This window comes from Mus caroli, unplaced genomic scaffold, assembly GCF_978045245.1.
Source record: "Mus caroli unplaced genomic scaffold, Mus_caroli_1 scaffold_18, whole genome shotgun sequence".
NCBI lineage: Eukaryota > Metazoa > Chordata > Mammalia > Rodentia > Muridae > Mus > Mus caroli.
The window spans coordinates 8,726,936-8,744,512 of NW_028227273.1; the positions used below are offsets into that span (position 1 = coordinate 8,726,936).

The window sequence follows — 17,577 nt, forward strand, 5'->3', positions numbered from 1 at the left end:
CAAGTTTTAGACTAAACTAAAACTGGAATTATGAAAAATGTGAGCAATAGTACTTTTCTGTTTTTAAATACCTTGAAGTACTGTAGCAATAGTAAAAATTAAACACAAAGTCGTATTAAATAATAATGAGAATAAAATGATTACAAAGTAGTTATTATAGCATTTTCTCGGCAGTAGGTAACATGAGCACAAATGCAGTGCCAGTGTGTGAACGCACATAGACTTTGGTTTGTTGCTAAATGTTTGGCAACTGAACATCTTTCATGGCCTCTGATTGAGGCGTCATGGTAATGCATTGCTTTAAAAACCATGCCTTTCCTTTATTTGTACTTGGTTGCTTTGATGTCTAGGATGTGGAATAGCTAAAATTTTGTAATAGAAAATTAAAATACTTGGAGAAATCTAGGGAAAGGAATTGGAATAAATAAAATTTTATATCTGACATATTAGTTTTTATGCAATGGGGAATATTTATGCAATTTCTTAGGAATTAAAGTCTCAATTTTTGTACTTAAATATTTTCACTGACTTTTACAATTTTTAGCTCTATACCTGGGACTATAATTTTTAAAAAGTTTTTGCATTGATCTAAAGCATAAAAAAGTTTAATACAAAAAGCCCTGTTGAATCTTTTCAGTTGATTGTTGAAATGAGACACTTCCTTGGCTAAATTATCTTCTAAACCTGAAACCTTGCTTCTTGTGCAATGGATTCCCCTATCACACCAGCTCAGCCTCTTTCCCAAGCTCCTAGTGCTTGCCTTGAGACAGCGGGAGTGTGGACCATGGGAGGAGTGGGAAGTCAGCAGAGGGAACCTACGAACTAGCCTTTCCTACCCAGAGTGCTGGAGACACTGCACGCTGTCAGCACAGTTGCCCCGGGGACATTACACTAACTAAGGCTTAAAGAGGCCATACATTTTGTGAGTGTACTTGTAATATTTGTGTCTAGACTGTCTGAATAAATGATAAGTTTTATTTATTTTTTAAAAAAGTAAAAGAATTGCCGAATTTGGCTTTCTCTTGTAACGGCGTGTTGGGAAGAATATTTTTGCCATAATTTTTAGGAGGCAACAGTTTTCCCGCTGCTAATGAAACTCCTGGCCCATGAAGATGAACAATGTCATAGAGTCATAGGTAAAAACAGATTACAGTGTCCAGCACTGCCCTGTGTAGGAAGAATGTTAGAAAAAGATAAACTTCTGCCCAGTTCTCTTGCTTTGATTTCAGAGTATTAACTGGCAGTGTTTTCAGTCTATGTAGTGACAAGTACTCCTTCCTTCAGCCCGCACCTGTGCAGAAGTGATAGTGTTTAATTGATTCTGAGTCAGAGCATGTTACCAAGCCTCTCAAGTCTTCAAAGTCTGTCCTTAAGGAAAATAGTCAAAGAAGCTTGGTCTCCAGTGTGACTCCTCGGGCCCATTTCCCTTTCCAAGTCTTATTTTTTGTCTGACATTTTGCTGTTTCCTAGTAGTTGATGCCCAGGATGATTTCATACTTTATTTCAAACCTTAGCACCTAGGTATGGATTTTATCTTTAAACCCTTTTATACTTTAGATGTGGTTTCTCCCTGGATTAGTGTTAGAAGTTTGGCAAGGTATGGCAATGTTGATAAATGATTGAACCTTACAGAACTGGGGCCTACACCTGGGTGTTTGGACCCGTAAAACCTTCAGTAAACACTAGTCTTCTGAAGTGAGTTACTTCCAGAAGAGTTTATTGTTCTAAAGGAGGCCACACATGTACTTTGCCTGTTCTGCATGTCATGGCTGGTTTTTTGTTTGTTTGTTTTTGTTTTGTTTTGTGTTTTCCTTTCTTCCACATTATAATGCATTCCGTCCTCACCAGAAGTCAAATAGATAGAGGCCAATCAATCTTAGACTGTCTAACTCTACAACCGAGAACTGAATTTAAATGAGCTTCCTTTTAAAATTAATGACCCACTGTTAGGTATTTAGCTATAGCAACTGAAAATGGACTGGTATAAATGCTGTATTAATTGTCTATGTTATAATATAACAGAATCATAACATTTTGGAAGCATATCTAAGATGACCTTCAAAAGGACGTCCTTATCAGCTTATTGAAAACAGTTGTTGTTCTACCATATGCTAGTGTCTCCTCTAGTAAATACATTACAGATGAGAAGCATTTACATTGAACTGATAGAACTTGTAGATTTCTGAGTTAACATAGTAGAGTGAATATTGCCTTCATTCTTGCTCTTATTTCTGAAATTAAAAAAAAAAATGGGAGAAACATGAGTGATTAGAAACTAGGACAAAAAGAAAAATGAGAAGAGAATACAGCAGCAAGTTTTGAATCCTGAAGCTAGACAGATGAGTAGTAAGTGAGCCAGCCAGCCAGCCCAGGTTGAATCTTAAGATAGCACAGATATGGCCAGAGCACTTGTCACCGTAGCCAAAGGCTGGAAACAATCCAAACATCCAGCAGCGTTAGCTTTTCTAAGTGAAGGAAGAAAATACGTTTCAGACACTAGGATATTATTAAGCCATAAAAAGGCAGCAGTACTAAAACATGCACACCATGAAGGAAACTTGAAAACATCAAGTTGTATATAAGGAGCCAGTCATAAAAGATGACGTTCTGTGTAATTGCGTCAGTAGGAAGGCTGTAGAATAGGCAGATCTGTAGCACGAAGGTGTGCTTGTCAGGGACTAGGGAGAGGTGGCCATAGAGAGACTGCTCAGTGAGTTCAGGATTTCCTTCCTCTTGATGCGATGAATTGAACATTTGAGAACTCAGTAAGGCAGCCACGTGGTGTGAGTAGAGTAAGTTGCACTGAGTTAGTGTTTTATGTAAAATGCCTAGTGTAGTAAATGTCACTTCAACCAGATGGCAGCAGCAGACATCTGCTTTCATACAGTGTTTCTGTCTTTGTGTGAGATTGGAGGTTTTCTCTGAGTAGGTTATATGGAAAGCCCCTACACTAATGGATATAGCCAAATATTAGAGTGGGGATCCCTGCTAGGGAGGAGCCTGCACAGATGTCTGTATTCTGCTCAGAGCCTTAGAGGAGAGCTGAGCTTTCATGCAGATTCTTGACCTTGACTGACACCTCAGGGTCAGGACTTCCCGAACAAGGTCCCAACCCTTGGCCTTTGAGTAGCTAGAGGGTAATCCTAGGTCCCCTCCTGTGAGAAAGCCCTGCATTATTAAAGACCTTGTCAGAACACAGTGGGATAAAGAAGCTGCTTGGAGGAAATAGGACACAGATGAGAGAAATGAAAAGTCCAATTTCTCGGGATAATAAAACCATTTCCATCATTTGAGGGCTATGCACATGCAACACAGGTCCACTACCTTTACCTTAGACAAGGGCTCAGCACGTGGGAGCTTAGGTTCCTTCTGCTGCAGCCTCCCAAGCAGCTCCAGAACTAACTTAGGGACGAAGAAACACCTATAAATTTTAACAAACTCATCTTGGTTGAGTAGCTACCACCATCATCACAGTTAAGCTGTAGAAAGAGTTCATCAGGTCTCTGCAATTGTCAGCTTCTTGTTGAAAATAGCAGTTATTTATCAGAAGGTCAAGATTACAATCTACTTGCTCTGAGTATTCAAATTATGATATAGAGAAGATTAATTTCCTGTGTTCCCTCTGTGCTAGTTAGGTTTCTATTGCTGTGATAAAGCACCATGGTCCTCCTTGAGGAGGGAAGGCTTTATGTGGCTCACAGGTTACAGTCCATCATCAAGAGAAGCCAAGGCAGGAACTTAGAGGCAGGAACTGATGCAGAGGCCATAGAAGCATGCTGCTTACTGGCTTGCTCCCCATGGCTTCTTCAGTCTGCTTTTTTATGGAAACCAGGACCACCTAGCTAGGCACCATTGCCAGTGAACTGGGCCTTCTCACATCCAGAAATGCCTTAAAGTTTTGCTTACAGTCCACTCTGGTGGAGGTGTTGTGTTAACAAAATCTGGCAACATGAGATGAGTGTTAGATTTAAAAAGAAATACTTGTCTTAGATAGTGGTTTACTGCTCTGAAGGGACATCATGACCACAGCAACTCTTATAAAAGGAATCATTTAGTTGGGGCTGGCTTATGGTTCAGAGGTATAATTCATTATCATCATGGCTGAAAGCATTTGTAGGCACAGATAATGCTGGAGAGGTAGTTGCAAGTTCTACATCCGGATCAGCAGGCAGCAGGAAGAGAGAGGCACTAGGCCTGGCTTGGGCCTCTGAAAAATCCCAAAGCTCACCCCTAGTGACACCCTTCCTCCAACAAGGCCATACCTCTCAATAGTGCCTCTCTCTGTGAATGTATGGGTACAGTTTTCACTCAGACCACTAAAGCACTTCTATTTAATATTGTTAAATAATAAGACACAGTTTAAAGACTGCTGCTTACTGGAGTTTTGGGGACAATAATTTGGCTTGCTCTGTAAATTTTAGGATTCTGACTATTTCTTAGAAGTGAAAGTCCCAAAGCTTGGAACCTGTTTTATCCTTAGGACATAGGAAGAAATGTTCCTCTCAAGGCTGCTGAGGGTTCTGATGAAGCCATCATTTTTAGGACCAAGTGCTCCATTGTCTCTCATTGCTGCATATTGTCCAACTGTGGGTCTCTGTTGGTGCCCATGTACTGCAAAAAGAAGCTTCTCTGATCTATGGGTACAGGAGTGAGGCATTACGAGGCATTTTATTGCTATGATCTTTTAGCAGAATAACATAGTGGGTTTTCCCCCAGGGCCCATGACCTATCTAGTCTCAGATTCTTGGCCATTTCAGCAGTTTCAAGTATGGGATCGATGTCATGGAGTAGGCTTTAAATTCAAAGATAAAGTGGTTGGTTACTCTCATCATACTTATACCACCATGACAATTATATTACAATTATACGATGTCACCACTACATTTATGCCACCACACTTATGCCACCATGACACAATGTCACTACCACACTTATGTTACCATTACACTTATGCCACCATTGACATGATGTCACCATCACACTATACCACCAGACTTATGCCACCATCATACGATATCACCATCATACTTAATGTCAACAATGCCACAATACATGATGTCACCACCACATGTATGCCACCATGACACTTATGTACCATTACAGGATGCTGCCATTACACTATCTTACAGTCTGAGGTTGCAGGGCTTGTAACTGAGAGATATTATTGTCTTTCTCATCTAGTAGCATGGAAGGTGCCTTCCAGTGCCATGAGCAGTAGTCAGTAGGGGACAAGCTTCTAGTTACACATAACTAGAATGTCTCCACATTAGATGACATACATAAGTGCAGTTTTCAGCAATAGGACCTTACTATCAAGTTGTGGAGGGTAACCAATTGCCTTGGCAATCGCCTGTGATATATGGAGTTTTCATGGGACCCCTTTGACCAATAATTCAACAAGATATAACCCATTTCTGACACTGGATGTTATACTTGGTGGCATGTCTTGTGAGGCATTGTCTCCCCTATTACTTGGCTACCCCATTTATACTCCTTTCTTATATGTATGTATTTTAGGAAGCTTCTACAGTAGTAGGTTTCCATACTTCCAAGTTTTTTGATCCCGAATTGTAATGGGGAGGAAAGGTTGTGATCAGAGCCAGTAGGTGGATTCCAGAGCATCCTCTACAGTCACATCTAAACCTCCCAAGTGCATTCTCTTGCCAGCATAACCTGGTTGCCTATAATACGCTACCATCTACTCATGATTACTCTGTTCTAGCTTTATTAAGAATATTAGATATGTCATTGATGATAACAATCCAAGATCATTTGAAACAAATCTTTCTATACTCTTTAAAGCTTCAGGCACTCCACTTATGCCTTATTTAAAGAATGAACAGATAATTTTATGAGTTTAGGAGCAAGATGTTTTATTTATTTCTCTGAATCAATTGTCTTTTCCATGTATGTCTTAATAATGCCCAGGAGTATTAGTCAGGTATGGTGGCTCATGTCTGTTAACTCAGCACTCAGGAGGCTGAGGCAGGGGAATTATCATGGCAACATAGTAAGTTCCAGGCCAGCCGAGGCCACAGAAGGAGACCTTGTCTCAAAAACAATAAATGATGCCTAGCATATAAATATAAATATATACATATACACATATATGTACATGTATATACATATATGCTCATATAATTAAGTCTGAAATCTTACATTCATTCCTTTTTGCATGGAGAAAAAGAACTTTGAAACTTAATTAAATTGTAGTGTCTTTCTTTGGAGGCGGGCGGGCACTAGGGGGCTAGGATCAAGAGTTGTATCATGAGGAACTAACCTAAGCAATCAGCTGAGCACCGCTTTTCACATTAAATCGAACTTGTTTTCTGATTCTGGGTTTTGTTTTTTTTTTTTTTTCAGTTTCCATAGCAAGGCGTGTTCAAGATCCATTAGCTGAGCTAGTGAAATTTGACCCGAAGCACATTGGAGTTGGAATGTATCAGGTAAAGCAATGTCGATTGTTTAATTTTGAAACCCATCAATACAAAGAGTGCTAAGCCTGACATTGTATTTAGCCATTACTGGATGTAGATTTCCATTTTCAAAGCCTATACAGTTTCAAGCTGTCAGGGAAAGGGAGATTTCTTCTTGCTTTTTCTTGTCTTAATCATTTTGATTAAGTTTTTAACTTGGCTATAGTCAGATTTAAAGACTTTGGAAACATTAGTCCAGGTGTAATGGTGCATAAATATTAGGTTCAACTGGGTACTTGATTTGGAGACCTGGTCTTTTTCAACTCTATTATAAAACATGGAAGGAGTGTGGACCATTGGGCATGTGACTCTTTGTTTAAACCACAATGAACTCAGTTGTTACTGACCTCCCAGGAACCTCTGGTTTTTACTGTGACCTTTTCTGCATTCACTTCTATTTGGTCATTATTAGTTTTGGATTTTACCCAGAGCAGTTTAAAGTCTTGTAGTTGCTGATGCACTGCCACCCTCATTATGGCTTTTGTTGGTACTGTATTTCCAATTCTTGAGGTTGTATGCATGCACTGAACAATTGAGGATAGCAGTGAACCTTGGCAAGGAGAGGTATATAAAGAGTGCGGGACATGGAGTCCTGAAGGCTGTGTCAAAAGAAGTCTCCTTTTTGTAATAATTCTTGGCTAATCTGTGCATGTGATATTCACTTGAACTCCTAGCTACTCATGAGGCTGAAGCACGATGATTCCATGAGTTCAGAAGTTTGAACCCAGCCTGGCCAATATGCAAGACTTTGTCCCTACCTCCCAAGTAGTCCTTGTTGTTGCTATTGTTGTTGTATAGTTTGGTTTTTGATAGAGGGTCTTACTGTAGTCTAGGCTCCCTGGAAGGCATTATGTAGTCCAGGATGGCCTCAAAATCATGAAAATCCTCCTGTCTCAGACTCTTAGTGTTGGAAATAAAGCCAACCCTGGCAGGAAAGTGCTTTTTAGATCTAAAGAACAGTATTTTCCACTCTAATTTTCATGGGGTTGAGTGGTGCTGAGTTATACTTTTTTTCTAAAAAAGTATTAAGTCATGGCATCTGTATTACCAGAAATGGGAGAAACTCCAGAAATCATTTCACTATACCCCATCATTTGACAGTAAAACAAAACCAAAATGCTGTGCCATAGAAGCACACAGTGGCAGAGTTTGGACTGATGTGTCACATGCATTGAGACTCAGCTGAGACTGTTAGCATTTTATGCTACCTGGTGGTAGAACTAGCTATAGTCTAGTGTTGGTTGGGCTTAGAGATGTCTTTGAGATTGTTGATATACACTGCTGCATGTCTATAGAAGGTTAATAAGGAGAAAAGGTGTGAGGTTTTTTGTTTTGTCTTGTTTTGGTTAGTTGATTGTTTTGTGGGTGACATCACCTAACAGACTAGAGTACAGAGGAATGAAGGAAAAAAGGCAAGCTTCTCTCTGCTTCCTGGCCACCATGAGGTAGACCACATTGCTCCATCTTTCACGTAATAAAATTTTTGGAACCATGGGCCAAATGAATCTTTCTTCCCTGAAATAGTTTTCCTGAGGTGTTTTGTCACAGTGATAAAAATCTGACCAAACAAGATGAAAGAAAGGAAGCAAGAATAGAAGCAGCGTGGAAAAAGACCATGTAGCACAGCTCCACACACAAGGCACTTGTTAACACAAAAGTGTGAAGCCAGCTGATAGGGTAGGGAAATTATTTGCCATAAATTCATATGTATTGTATAACAATTATGTATTTTACTATTAAGAATTTTGATTTTTTTTCCTTGTTGGTTTATATATATTTACATGTTAGTTTATTTGAAACAATTATATACAATATACAAAGAGCCTGTCCATAGCATGGCACCATTAGTAATGCAGGGTTTTGAGCCCTACACACTTGCAAGTGACCATAGTCCAGGCCCTGGGATGACTGAGTAAGAATGCAGAGCTTCCATGGGCACTGAGCCAGCCCTGTCTCAGAAACAAACAAGCAAACAAAATCAGATTCTTAAGGAAGGTCTGTTAACATGAGAAATTATTTTTGAAATGATCTATTTAAATTACACAAAGTTGTTAATACAGAAGTAAACTGAATTCCAAAGTGTAGCTGTGAATTTCTGTTAAAGAAGACAGTGTCTGACAGGCAGAACATGATGAGAAAGTTTTATTTTCTTTGATCTTCAGTTTTCTATACTGAATATATATTCTGAAATTTTATTATAAATTACATATTTATTTATTTATTTATATCCCAGCCTATGGGCCATTTAATATTGTCTTCATACAATACAACAATAGTGGGGCTGACTTTCTTTTTAGTTGGGGTCCCTTTGTGACTTTGATTTAAGTTGCATCCTGACTTAAAACAAGAGAAAAGCCAGATAAACATTGTTGACTGAGAAAATGAGAGGTGTTTAAAGAAATTGTGTTAATTAAAGGTGTTAATGAAGTCGTAGAAACTACAGTATAACTTCAATGGAAACTCAAATGCCATTGGGTTAATAGCAGCTAAAATCCTTTTGACAGTGCTCCAGTTCTTGTCTGAGAAAATGAGGAGAGCTGATTTTAAAAACACATGCCTGTCGTTATTTCTGGAGAACGAGGCAGCCAGTGTGGTCGACTGACAACATATCCCTGATCGACCCCTAAAGATGTTGCTGAAAAGTGGCTTGGTGTTGCTCCCAAGCAAATAGTCTGAGGTGAAAAAAAGCAGGATGACGCAGGGCCTGGGTTGGGTGCTGTGGGATGTGAGGCTAAAGGCTTCACTTGGCCTTGTGGTGCCCTGAGTTTAGGCGATGGGTGTACTGGGTCTTATGTCTTATGGTTCTTATGTCATGTAGAAAAGACTCAGACACCCTCTTTTCTCATTTTGTGCCTCTGTTAGATCATTTGCTGATATTACAGTGAGGAGGCAGAACCCTTCGTGGACTGTGTTCCCAGACCATCCTTACTCCTCAATGCTGGGGATAGCAGGAGTCACTGTAAAGGGAACCTGGCAGGCAGCAATTTCCATTTTCTCCTCTCCTCCTCCATGGAATAAATCCTGCATAAAAACAGACGAGTAAATCAGAACCAAACAAAGGTGAAAGTTCTTCCTGTCAAAGTACTGGGTGGGCAGAACCCTCTGCAACTGCAAGGGGTACAGGAATAGCTAGGTGATAAAGGCAAGCCTGCTTATCTTTTTGTTTCTTGCTTAGATCTTTTAAAACACAACACATTTGAGCTGCTGAGTAAAGAGTCAGTATAGAGCGAGACTTGTGAGCTGCCCATAGCTAACCGGGTGACTTGCTTAGGTCATTACTATCATCATTAGTGTCTTCACTAAGGCAAATGTGAGACACAGAACTTTCCAAATGAGGGGTTAGCCACTGCGCTGACTGGCTTTTGTCTGCTTGACACAAATCTAGAGATATCTCGGAAGAGGAACTTCAACTGAGAAAATGCCTCCATCAGACTGGACTGTAGACAAGTTGGTGTTGGAAGGCCCAGCTTACTGAAGCAGGGCCACCACTGGGCAGGTGGGGCTGGGTTCTATAAGAAAGCAGACTCAGTAAGCCATGAGGAGAAGCCAATAAACAGCATTCCTCCATGGTCTCTGCTTCAGTTCCTGCCCCAGGAGCCTGCCTTGCTTCCCTGATAATGGACTGTAACTTCTAAGCCACATAAACACTCCCATTCCCCAGTTGCTTTTGGTCATGGCCTTTATCACAGCACCAGAAACCTAACCAAGTGGGTAAATTTCCTGCCAAAATGATTCTGCAGTCTCATCCCTTAACTGAGCAGGACACAGGCTGTATTGAATCTCTACTTTCAGAGTTTCCAAAGACATCCAAAGAGCCTGGAATTCAGAGGTTTCTTCATCTATGACTTAACTGAATGTAAACAAACTAAACTCAGATGTTAGTACTTGTTAATTATTACTCAAATTATCAGTTTTAAATGTATCTCCTGAATAGTTTTCTTACACCTGGTTATATTGAGCTTTCTACACTGAAATAGTAACTTCACTTTTTGTCTGACAATGGATGCAGGCCCCATACCCTGGTGTAAATTGTTGGTGTTATTTGAAGAGCCTTTTATAAGTAATGCATTGAGTTAATAGTGACATATCTAACTTCTCTGTTATTTTCCCTTGCATGTCATTAGCTTTAGTAGTGAAACAAAAATTATGTCATTTTTTACTTTACATCTTCTGATTTTTATATATTAACACTAAAATCCATTATGAGATATAGAACTTTAAGATATTTTCAGTGTTTAAAAATGAGCATTAACATATTAACATGAGCACTGAAAAACTTACACATTCCAGTAAAAGGTGACCATAAAGGGAAAGATTACACTACATTTGAGTCTAAAATGTTCTCTGGGTCAGAACGCATTTCGACAGGTCACATACAGGGAGAACACTGGTGATCCTGCATATTCCTCATAGGAGTGTAGATCAGCACAGCCTCTTAGAGAGCAATTAGAAACCAGTAAAGTTGGAGGTAGAGATGCCAACCCAGCAGTTTTGTTGCTACAAGTACAGAGCCTAGAAAGATCACCTCATATTGATAGCAAAGTGACAGGGACAAGAAGTTTCTGGAGACACTGTTTCTAGCAGTGAAGATGCACAGATGTGTGTCCCTTGTCTGGAAAACAGGAAGAAAAACTAGTGTAATATTCTTATACTGTTCACTGTTGTGTGCACTGAGAGCTACCTTACGGGAGGTAATAGAGATGGGGGAGAGAAAGGTGGAGTGTGCACAGGCACATGTAGCTGGCAGAAAGCTAGACTGTAACAAACAGCACGGCCACTTTTGGCTATACTTGTGTAAAGATATAAAAACAAACTTGGGTGCTTGAGATAACGGCTGCTTTAAATGAAGCAAGGACAGGGTGAAGCAGGAATCTGAACAGCTGTCTCTTTCACTGAGCTGTATTCCAAAGCATTTGTTAAATATTTTATACTTTTAAAAATATGCAGAAAGTTGGGTCCAGTGCTAAACATGCCCTAACTTGGGAACATTGTCTTTCAGTTGGTTTTTAATTTCTCACACGTTTTGTGTCTAAATGTGTGAGAGTTGAGGATTTTTCTAAAATCAGAAAAAAGTAAACATGAAAAAATTACTATTTTAGATTATGTTTGTTTTCAAAATGCTAAGCCGGGTATTTTTCTTTGAGACCTAATCTTGTACAGAGCTCAGTAGTCTTTGGGGCTTGCTTTGATAATACCCTGAGGAAATGTTTACCTCATAAACACAGTCTTCTGTAAATTTTATGATTAAATATCATTTCTTTTGCTTCCTTGGAAACTGTAGAGATTGTGCCCAGACAGACTGTTGGAGTCTGATGTTCATTACAGGCCTGCGAAGGCATCTTCAGACTGGCTGGCATCTGCGTCTGACTACTCAGCCTGCAGTGTCGCGCTCTCTGACTCCAGAGTGCTCGGAATTAGAAATGTTAAGGTTGAGCAGGAAAGCTTTAAAAAGAAAAATAATCCAGTTTAGACCACACTCCTCAGAGATTTGATTTCGCTTGGTCTGGGTTGGGCCTCACATGGCAACAGAGCTTTTGTGACGTTTCTGGGCCATGCGGGATCCCAGAAGTTGCTCAGTATTGTCATAGAAGGGGTTTAAAGTGCACATTCTTGCATCTTTTCAAGGCCCATAGAATAAGAAATTTGGGGAAAGAGCTTTCCAGCCTGTTTTGTCAGCTCACATTTAATAGCTCTGGTCTCTAATGCTTCTCATCTTGAATATGCTATATAACCCCGTGGATGTTCTCAAAGTACACACTCTGCTTCAGTTGGTCTGTGGTAGTCAGTAAGATTCTGTTTCTAGAAAGTACCCAGATTATAGCAAGACATCCTGCTCCAAACCTCCCAGGGCCCACCAAGCATTACTGAATCAGATTAGGATTTTCATAAGACTTCTAGTGTCTGAAATGTCTATTATGGTGTCTGTAATGTAGCAGATATTCAGGGAATCCAGTCAGTGAAGTCAAGCATTTGAGGAAGCAAACATCAGCATTATATGAAGCATCACAAAGAGAAAGTGGGACAATAACTTAGGATATACCTTTCATATTTCATGTTCAAAATGGAAAGAGGGAGGGGTTTACAGGAAGAAATTCTGGTGCAGGGTTGTTGAGAGGGAGACCAGTTGTACAGAAGCAGGGCTTTTGATGTTTTTTTACCATAATGAACCGCTATGTGAAGGGATAGATATTGTTAACCCGATTTAAAAACATTGCACAATGTGTGTGTATATATGTATGTATGTGTATACCTCATTAATATGTACATTTTATGTGTTGGCAAATGCATTTTCAAACTGTAAGATTAATACAGAGGAAAAGCCAATTGTGACAGTGACAAGAGTGACCTTACTACATCGACAGAAGGAAATGAGCAGTGGATCTGGGATTCGCTGAATGACAGTCACAGATCTTAAAGAAGCTTAGAACTAGAATATTTTCAAGTGTGAATTGGAGAAGGGAAAAGTTGGAGGTCGTAGAGGAGCAAGCTGAGCATGTGAGGGGACACTGTCCCAGGAGGAATAGTGAGCCAGGAAGTGGACATGAAGATTTGAGATGCTCTGGGTGTGACTGATAAAAGGGATTTAGCCCAGGCTTGTACACATGCTAGGAAAATATTCTAACATTGAGCTGTATCCACAGCCATTTACACACACACACACAGAGAAAGAGAGAGAGAGAGAGAGAGATCCTCTTGTATTCCTGTAGTCTTACATTTTGATTCCTAGAGTTTTTTATTTTTTTATGTTCAATTTACAAATTAGTTCAGCTCTGGCTGCAGAGGTGCTTAAACCATTTTCCATGCGAATGTTTACTGCCACAGGGGTGTTGGGGTAGATTCAGGTGTGGGTATGGAGGTACCTCAGCTATAGCATTTCATCCTGAGCATTGCACTCATTCCATTGAATCCTTGCAATAAACTCCTAAGATGACATGCTCTAGTATCTCATAAGGAGCCTCCCCACTGTAGTCCTCATGCCCCATGTCAGTAACTTAGACTGGGTATATACTTTCTTTTTCAGAGTCTTACTGTTAAGACCTTAGTAATCTGAAGACGTTTTGTGTTGTTTACATATTTTGACTCATTTACACACTGCATGCTCTGGAACACTGATGCAGTTTCTGATTTTGAGCTTTATTGTTTTTTTCCCCTCCTGGAGACTACAAGCCTTTGGATTTAGTTCATAGTAGAGTCTAGCCATGTGACATTTACATGTTCTAAATGTGATTTGTCCCAAAGCTGAGGTAGTGATGTGCTGACTACAACTACATTCTTGTGGCTCCTTGTCAGAACAATGCTTTATGTCCAGTACATGGAGGCAATACTAATTAACCCTTTAATAAAGTAACTCTTTCTCTACTAAATCTACTGTTTATCCAGTAATCTAAGGTCGTACACATCTTCAGAAGATTCTCTATAATACTGTTTTCCTAGAGTGATTTTCAGTTAAAATCAGCAATTGAAAATTGTGGGTGTAAAACAGCCCTTGAATATGTGAAGTCCTGAGTGAACCCATGGTGTTGACATGAACGGTGTCAAGGTCTCTCACCTCAGACCCATGGGACGATGGAAGGAGAGACAGAGAGAAATGGCAAAATATTCCCTTCTGGTCCATGTGTGGATGTTGCTAGTGTGTGCAGGAAATGTCCACCATAGCTTCCCACCCCTACCAGATGTTTACAGATTGAAGACTTCTTCCCAACAGGACTGTCCCCACCAAGACTGGACAAACCTGTTTCCCTGCCTCCCCGTTTGTCTGTATGTGACAGTTGTTGCTCAACTATATCCAGTAATCTCATCTCTTTATATGTGTGTGTGTGTGTGTGTGTGTGTGTGTGTGTGTGTGAATAATAAACATGCTAAGCTTCAAGATGTGAGGCTTCTCCATCTATTTATTCCCAGCTTTTTGTTTCTGTCTGTCTGTCTATCTATCTGTCTGTCTTTTCTTCATTTCCTTCATTGCTCCCAACTGGGATAAATCCCTGGAGGCCCAGTAAGGGATCTGTGGAAAAGTTAGAGTAGGTGTGGTTTTCCCTGTTGTTAGCCACTGAGAGTCTGCCTGAGAGGAAGGAGCTGGTGTGCACCGCCTGTTTTCTTTTGTTTTAAAGAATGCCTGAGGAAGAAAGGGTTGCTGCTGTTGGCAGAACCACAGTCCACACACCTCTCTTACTTTTCTCTCCTCTCCATGGCAGTGATGGGAGGGGAGAAATGCTGCTATAGTGTCAGAAATCAGCAAATCTATTTCTATTAACTTTTACCTAATACATTTTTATCAGAAATTCCTTCGTTCTAGTGGCATTCATTAGAATAGGGCCTTTCCTTTAGAGCAAAACTATCAAAAGAAGTTTGTCTGCCCTCCTAATTGATCTTTGATATAAGCCCTAAGAAAGTTTTTAATATGCTAGACCTCATATTGGTTGGATATGGACAAATATTATATAGACTAAGGTGCTTTAAGATTACTCTAAAAACGTTCAGTTTGGGTATTTACATAGATATTCTGTTTTGCTGAGTTTGGAGATATACTTATATCTGAAATTACTGGCACAACATGGAGAATCTTGGAAGCAGTTTAACTTTGGAACTCTCTGCACTATAATAATAATCGTATTGGGGAGAAGGGGTTGAGAGGCTGTGGTGTGGTTGTACACACGCCTCTCATGTGGAATGTCCTGAATTCAGTTCCCAGCACCAGCACCATGAAGGGATAGTTGAAAACCCTAGCACTATAAGATTATAAATTTGTGCTAGTAAATTAGTGACTGAGAAAAGAAAGAAAATATGTAAATATTAAAAGGACCATTTTGTACTGGGCATTTAAAACTATATTTCTAATTTATGATATCTAGTACATTGAGAAATACTGAGCATAACTTTATAAGTAGAGTGCCATTCATAACTCATGGTCTTTAAAAGAACCCTGGTAATTAGAATGCTCAAGAAATTCCGTTCCATTTTCCATCCTGGAAAGGAACCATCAGTAGCACAGTGGCAGCTCACGGTGAATCCATGCTCCTGTGGGAAGGACTTGGGTGGAGGGGCTGGTGAACCATGAACCCTGTGTCTGCAAAGTGACTCTAATGAGATGTGGTGCAGGAGAGCTCGCCATGCTGAGTTGCAGTGTGAGCGCATCCTCACAGGCAGCAGGCAACACTACCAAATCCGTCTCTTGCTGTGGACAGTTGCTTTACAGTATCTTTCTGGTACTCCTAGAATACCAGAATCCAAATGAGAAGGAAAAATTAAATCAAGACCAGAAGAAGACGTCCAAGTTTATGAAAGTTTTCTTTTCCTCTCTGCTGTCCTCAGCATTTAATACCATTACCTAGCAAAAAGTTCATTTGCTAGGAGTTGCCTCTAAGTCCATAGGAGGAGAAGCACCTGTTGCCTGACATTTTGAACAACTGATTTTAGAAAACATCTTTATTTGGGGGTGAGACTGCTACTTGGTTGACATCTTAGGGTACCAGGATAAGATGTTTTTAAATAAGATCAGGTATCTAAGTTGTTTGCTGTACAGTTTTACTTTTACAAGTGTATGCTTTCAAGTGTGTCCTTGAAAGAGAAGCCTCTCCTGATGTGCCCAGGTCTCATTATTTACTTGGAGTGGATGGGCCCAGAGTATGAGTACAGTCAGATTTTGTTGGAAGGGCAACGACTTTCTGAGACATGATGTACATGTGAGTGTTTCTAAGTCTCAGAGGCATGATTATGTAACAGCAGCATAACCTCTGGGCTGGCTTTATTACCTTTATTAAAACAAATCCGTATGGGGGTGCTATGTATGTTTTGGTGATGAAGGAAATGAGGTGGTTAATTTATTATGTGAACAGCACTTTCAACTAACCGCAGCATGATTCACTGAGAGTGGGGTAGAAAACCCCAGCTCTGCAGAGCTGCTCCGCTGCTGTTTGATTTGTGGACCTTAACTTTCAACACCAGAGCGTGAAGTTTATCTACAACACAGTTCTCTCCTCTTTTTCCTCTAATATTTTTGTCTAAATTTAAACTTGAAATTTTTCTTTATTTTATTGTGGGCACTTACTGAGTCAAAAACGGAACAGTCCTTGCCAATGACCTCAAGGGGCAAGTAGGCTGAGAACCTACGTGTGAGGCCATTAGGAAAGTGAGTAGCATATTGTGACAGTTTCCAAACCTCTGGGGTACCTCAGAAGACCTTCATGGCTTCAATAAGTAAAGATAACTGTGTAGAATCAGACTGGAGTTAGGGACTGTCCGGCATCTGAGGTCTTCTCCTGCCTGTTCTGTGCCCTCACACAAATACTACTATGGAAAGTGTCCTGCAAGAGGCTGCCCCCCCCCCACCCCCGTGTTTATTTGTGGCTGGAGGGTGGGTGTGGGAGGAGCTGTGAGCGCCACACCACACAGAGGTGTGTGGACAACAGTGAGGTAGGAGAGGACCTGGGAGTCTAACAAGCTCACAGTGCATATAAAGCTCCTGTTGTGTACTCACAAACAACCATTGAATGGTCGCCGAGAAGGTGGTTTTCCTTGGAGCCAAGCCACGTCCAGCATCATCTGTGATGTGAACCTGATTAGAAGGTGAGTGAAAATAGGTCATCTTCCCAGGGCGATTTTTGAAAGACTCTTTCTTTTCATTTTCCAGATTTGCCCGGTACCACTCATGTATAGACCAAAAGGAAAAAGAAAAAACAGAAAAAAACAAGCTAGAAATCAGCCAGGCATTGTATTAACAAGCTAATGAAGGCATTTACTATCTGAGACAGCACCAGTTTCTGTGAAGTAAGGCTAGCAGAGAGTGTGGATGGCAAGGGTGCTGCCCAGGCATCAAGCCAGGCTGTCCTGTAACAGTGTGCCTGCACATGTCAGCCTCCTTCAGCTACAGCTGTGGCAAAAACTTCATCTTATAAGAAGTTGGGGAGTAGCCAAACTGTGAGCCATAATGACTGGGTCTCTCCAGCTCCCACGTCTTCTCACTAGAAGACAATCATTTTGGACCAATCGGCTTTGGAGAAGACACTTTGGGCAGTAGGTAACCTAGTAAAAGTGGGCATCTCAACGGGTTTTGCTAGAGTTTAGAAGGCTGAGATTTAACATTTATTTTTGGGAGTTGTTTTTA

At 40.4% G+C, this 17,577-nt stretch overlaps 1 protein-coding gene across 2 annotated transcripts in view; it reads left to right on the forward strand.

The window, feature by feature from the left end:
* Window positions 1-17,577, forward strand: part of Srbd1 (S1 RNA binding domain 1) — a 172,882-nt gene that overhangs the window by 88,779 nt on the left and 66,526 nt on the right. For both annotated transcript variants that reach the window (XM_021186295.1, XM_029471564.1), the window contains exon 16: window positions 6,364-6,446. In XM_021186295.1, coding sequence (XP_021041954.1) covers window positions 6,364-6,446 — 83 coding nt within the window. The remainder of the gene's footprint in view (window positions 1-6,363; window positions 6,447-17,577) is intronic.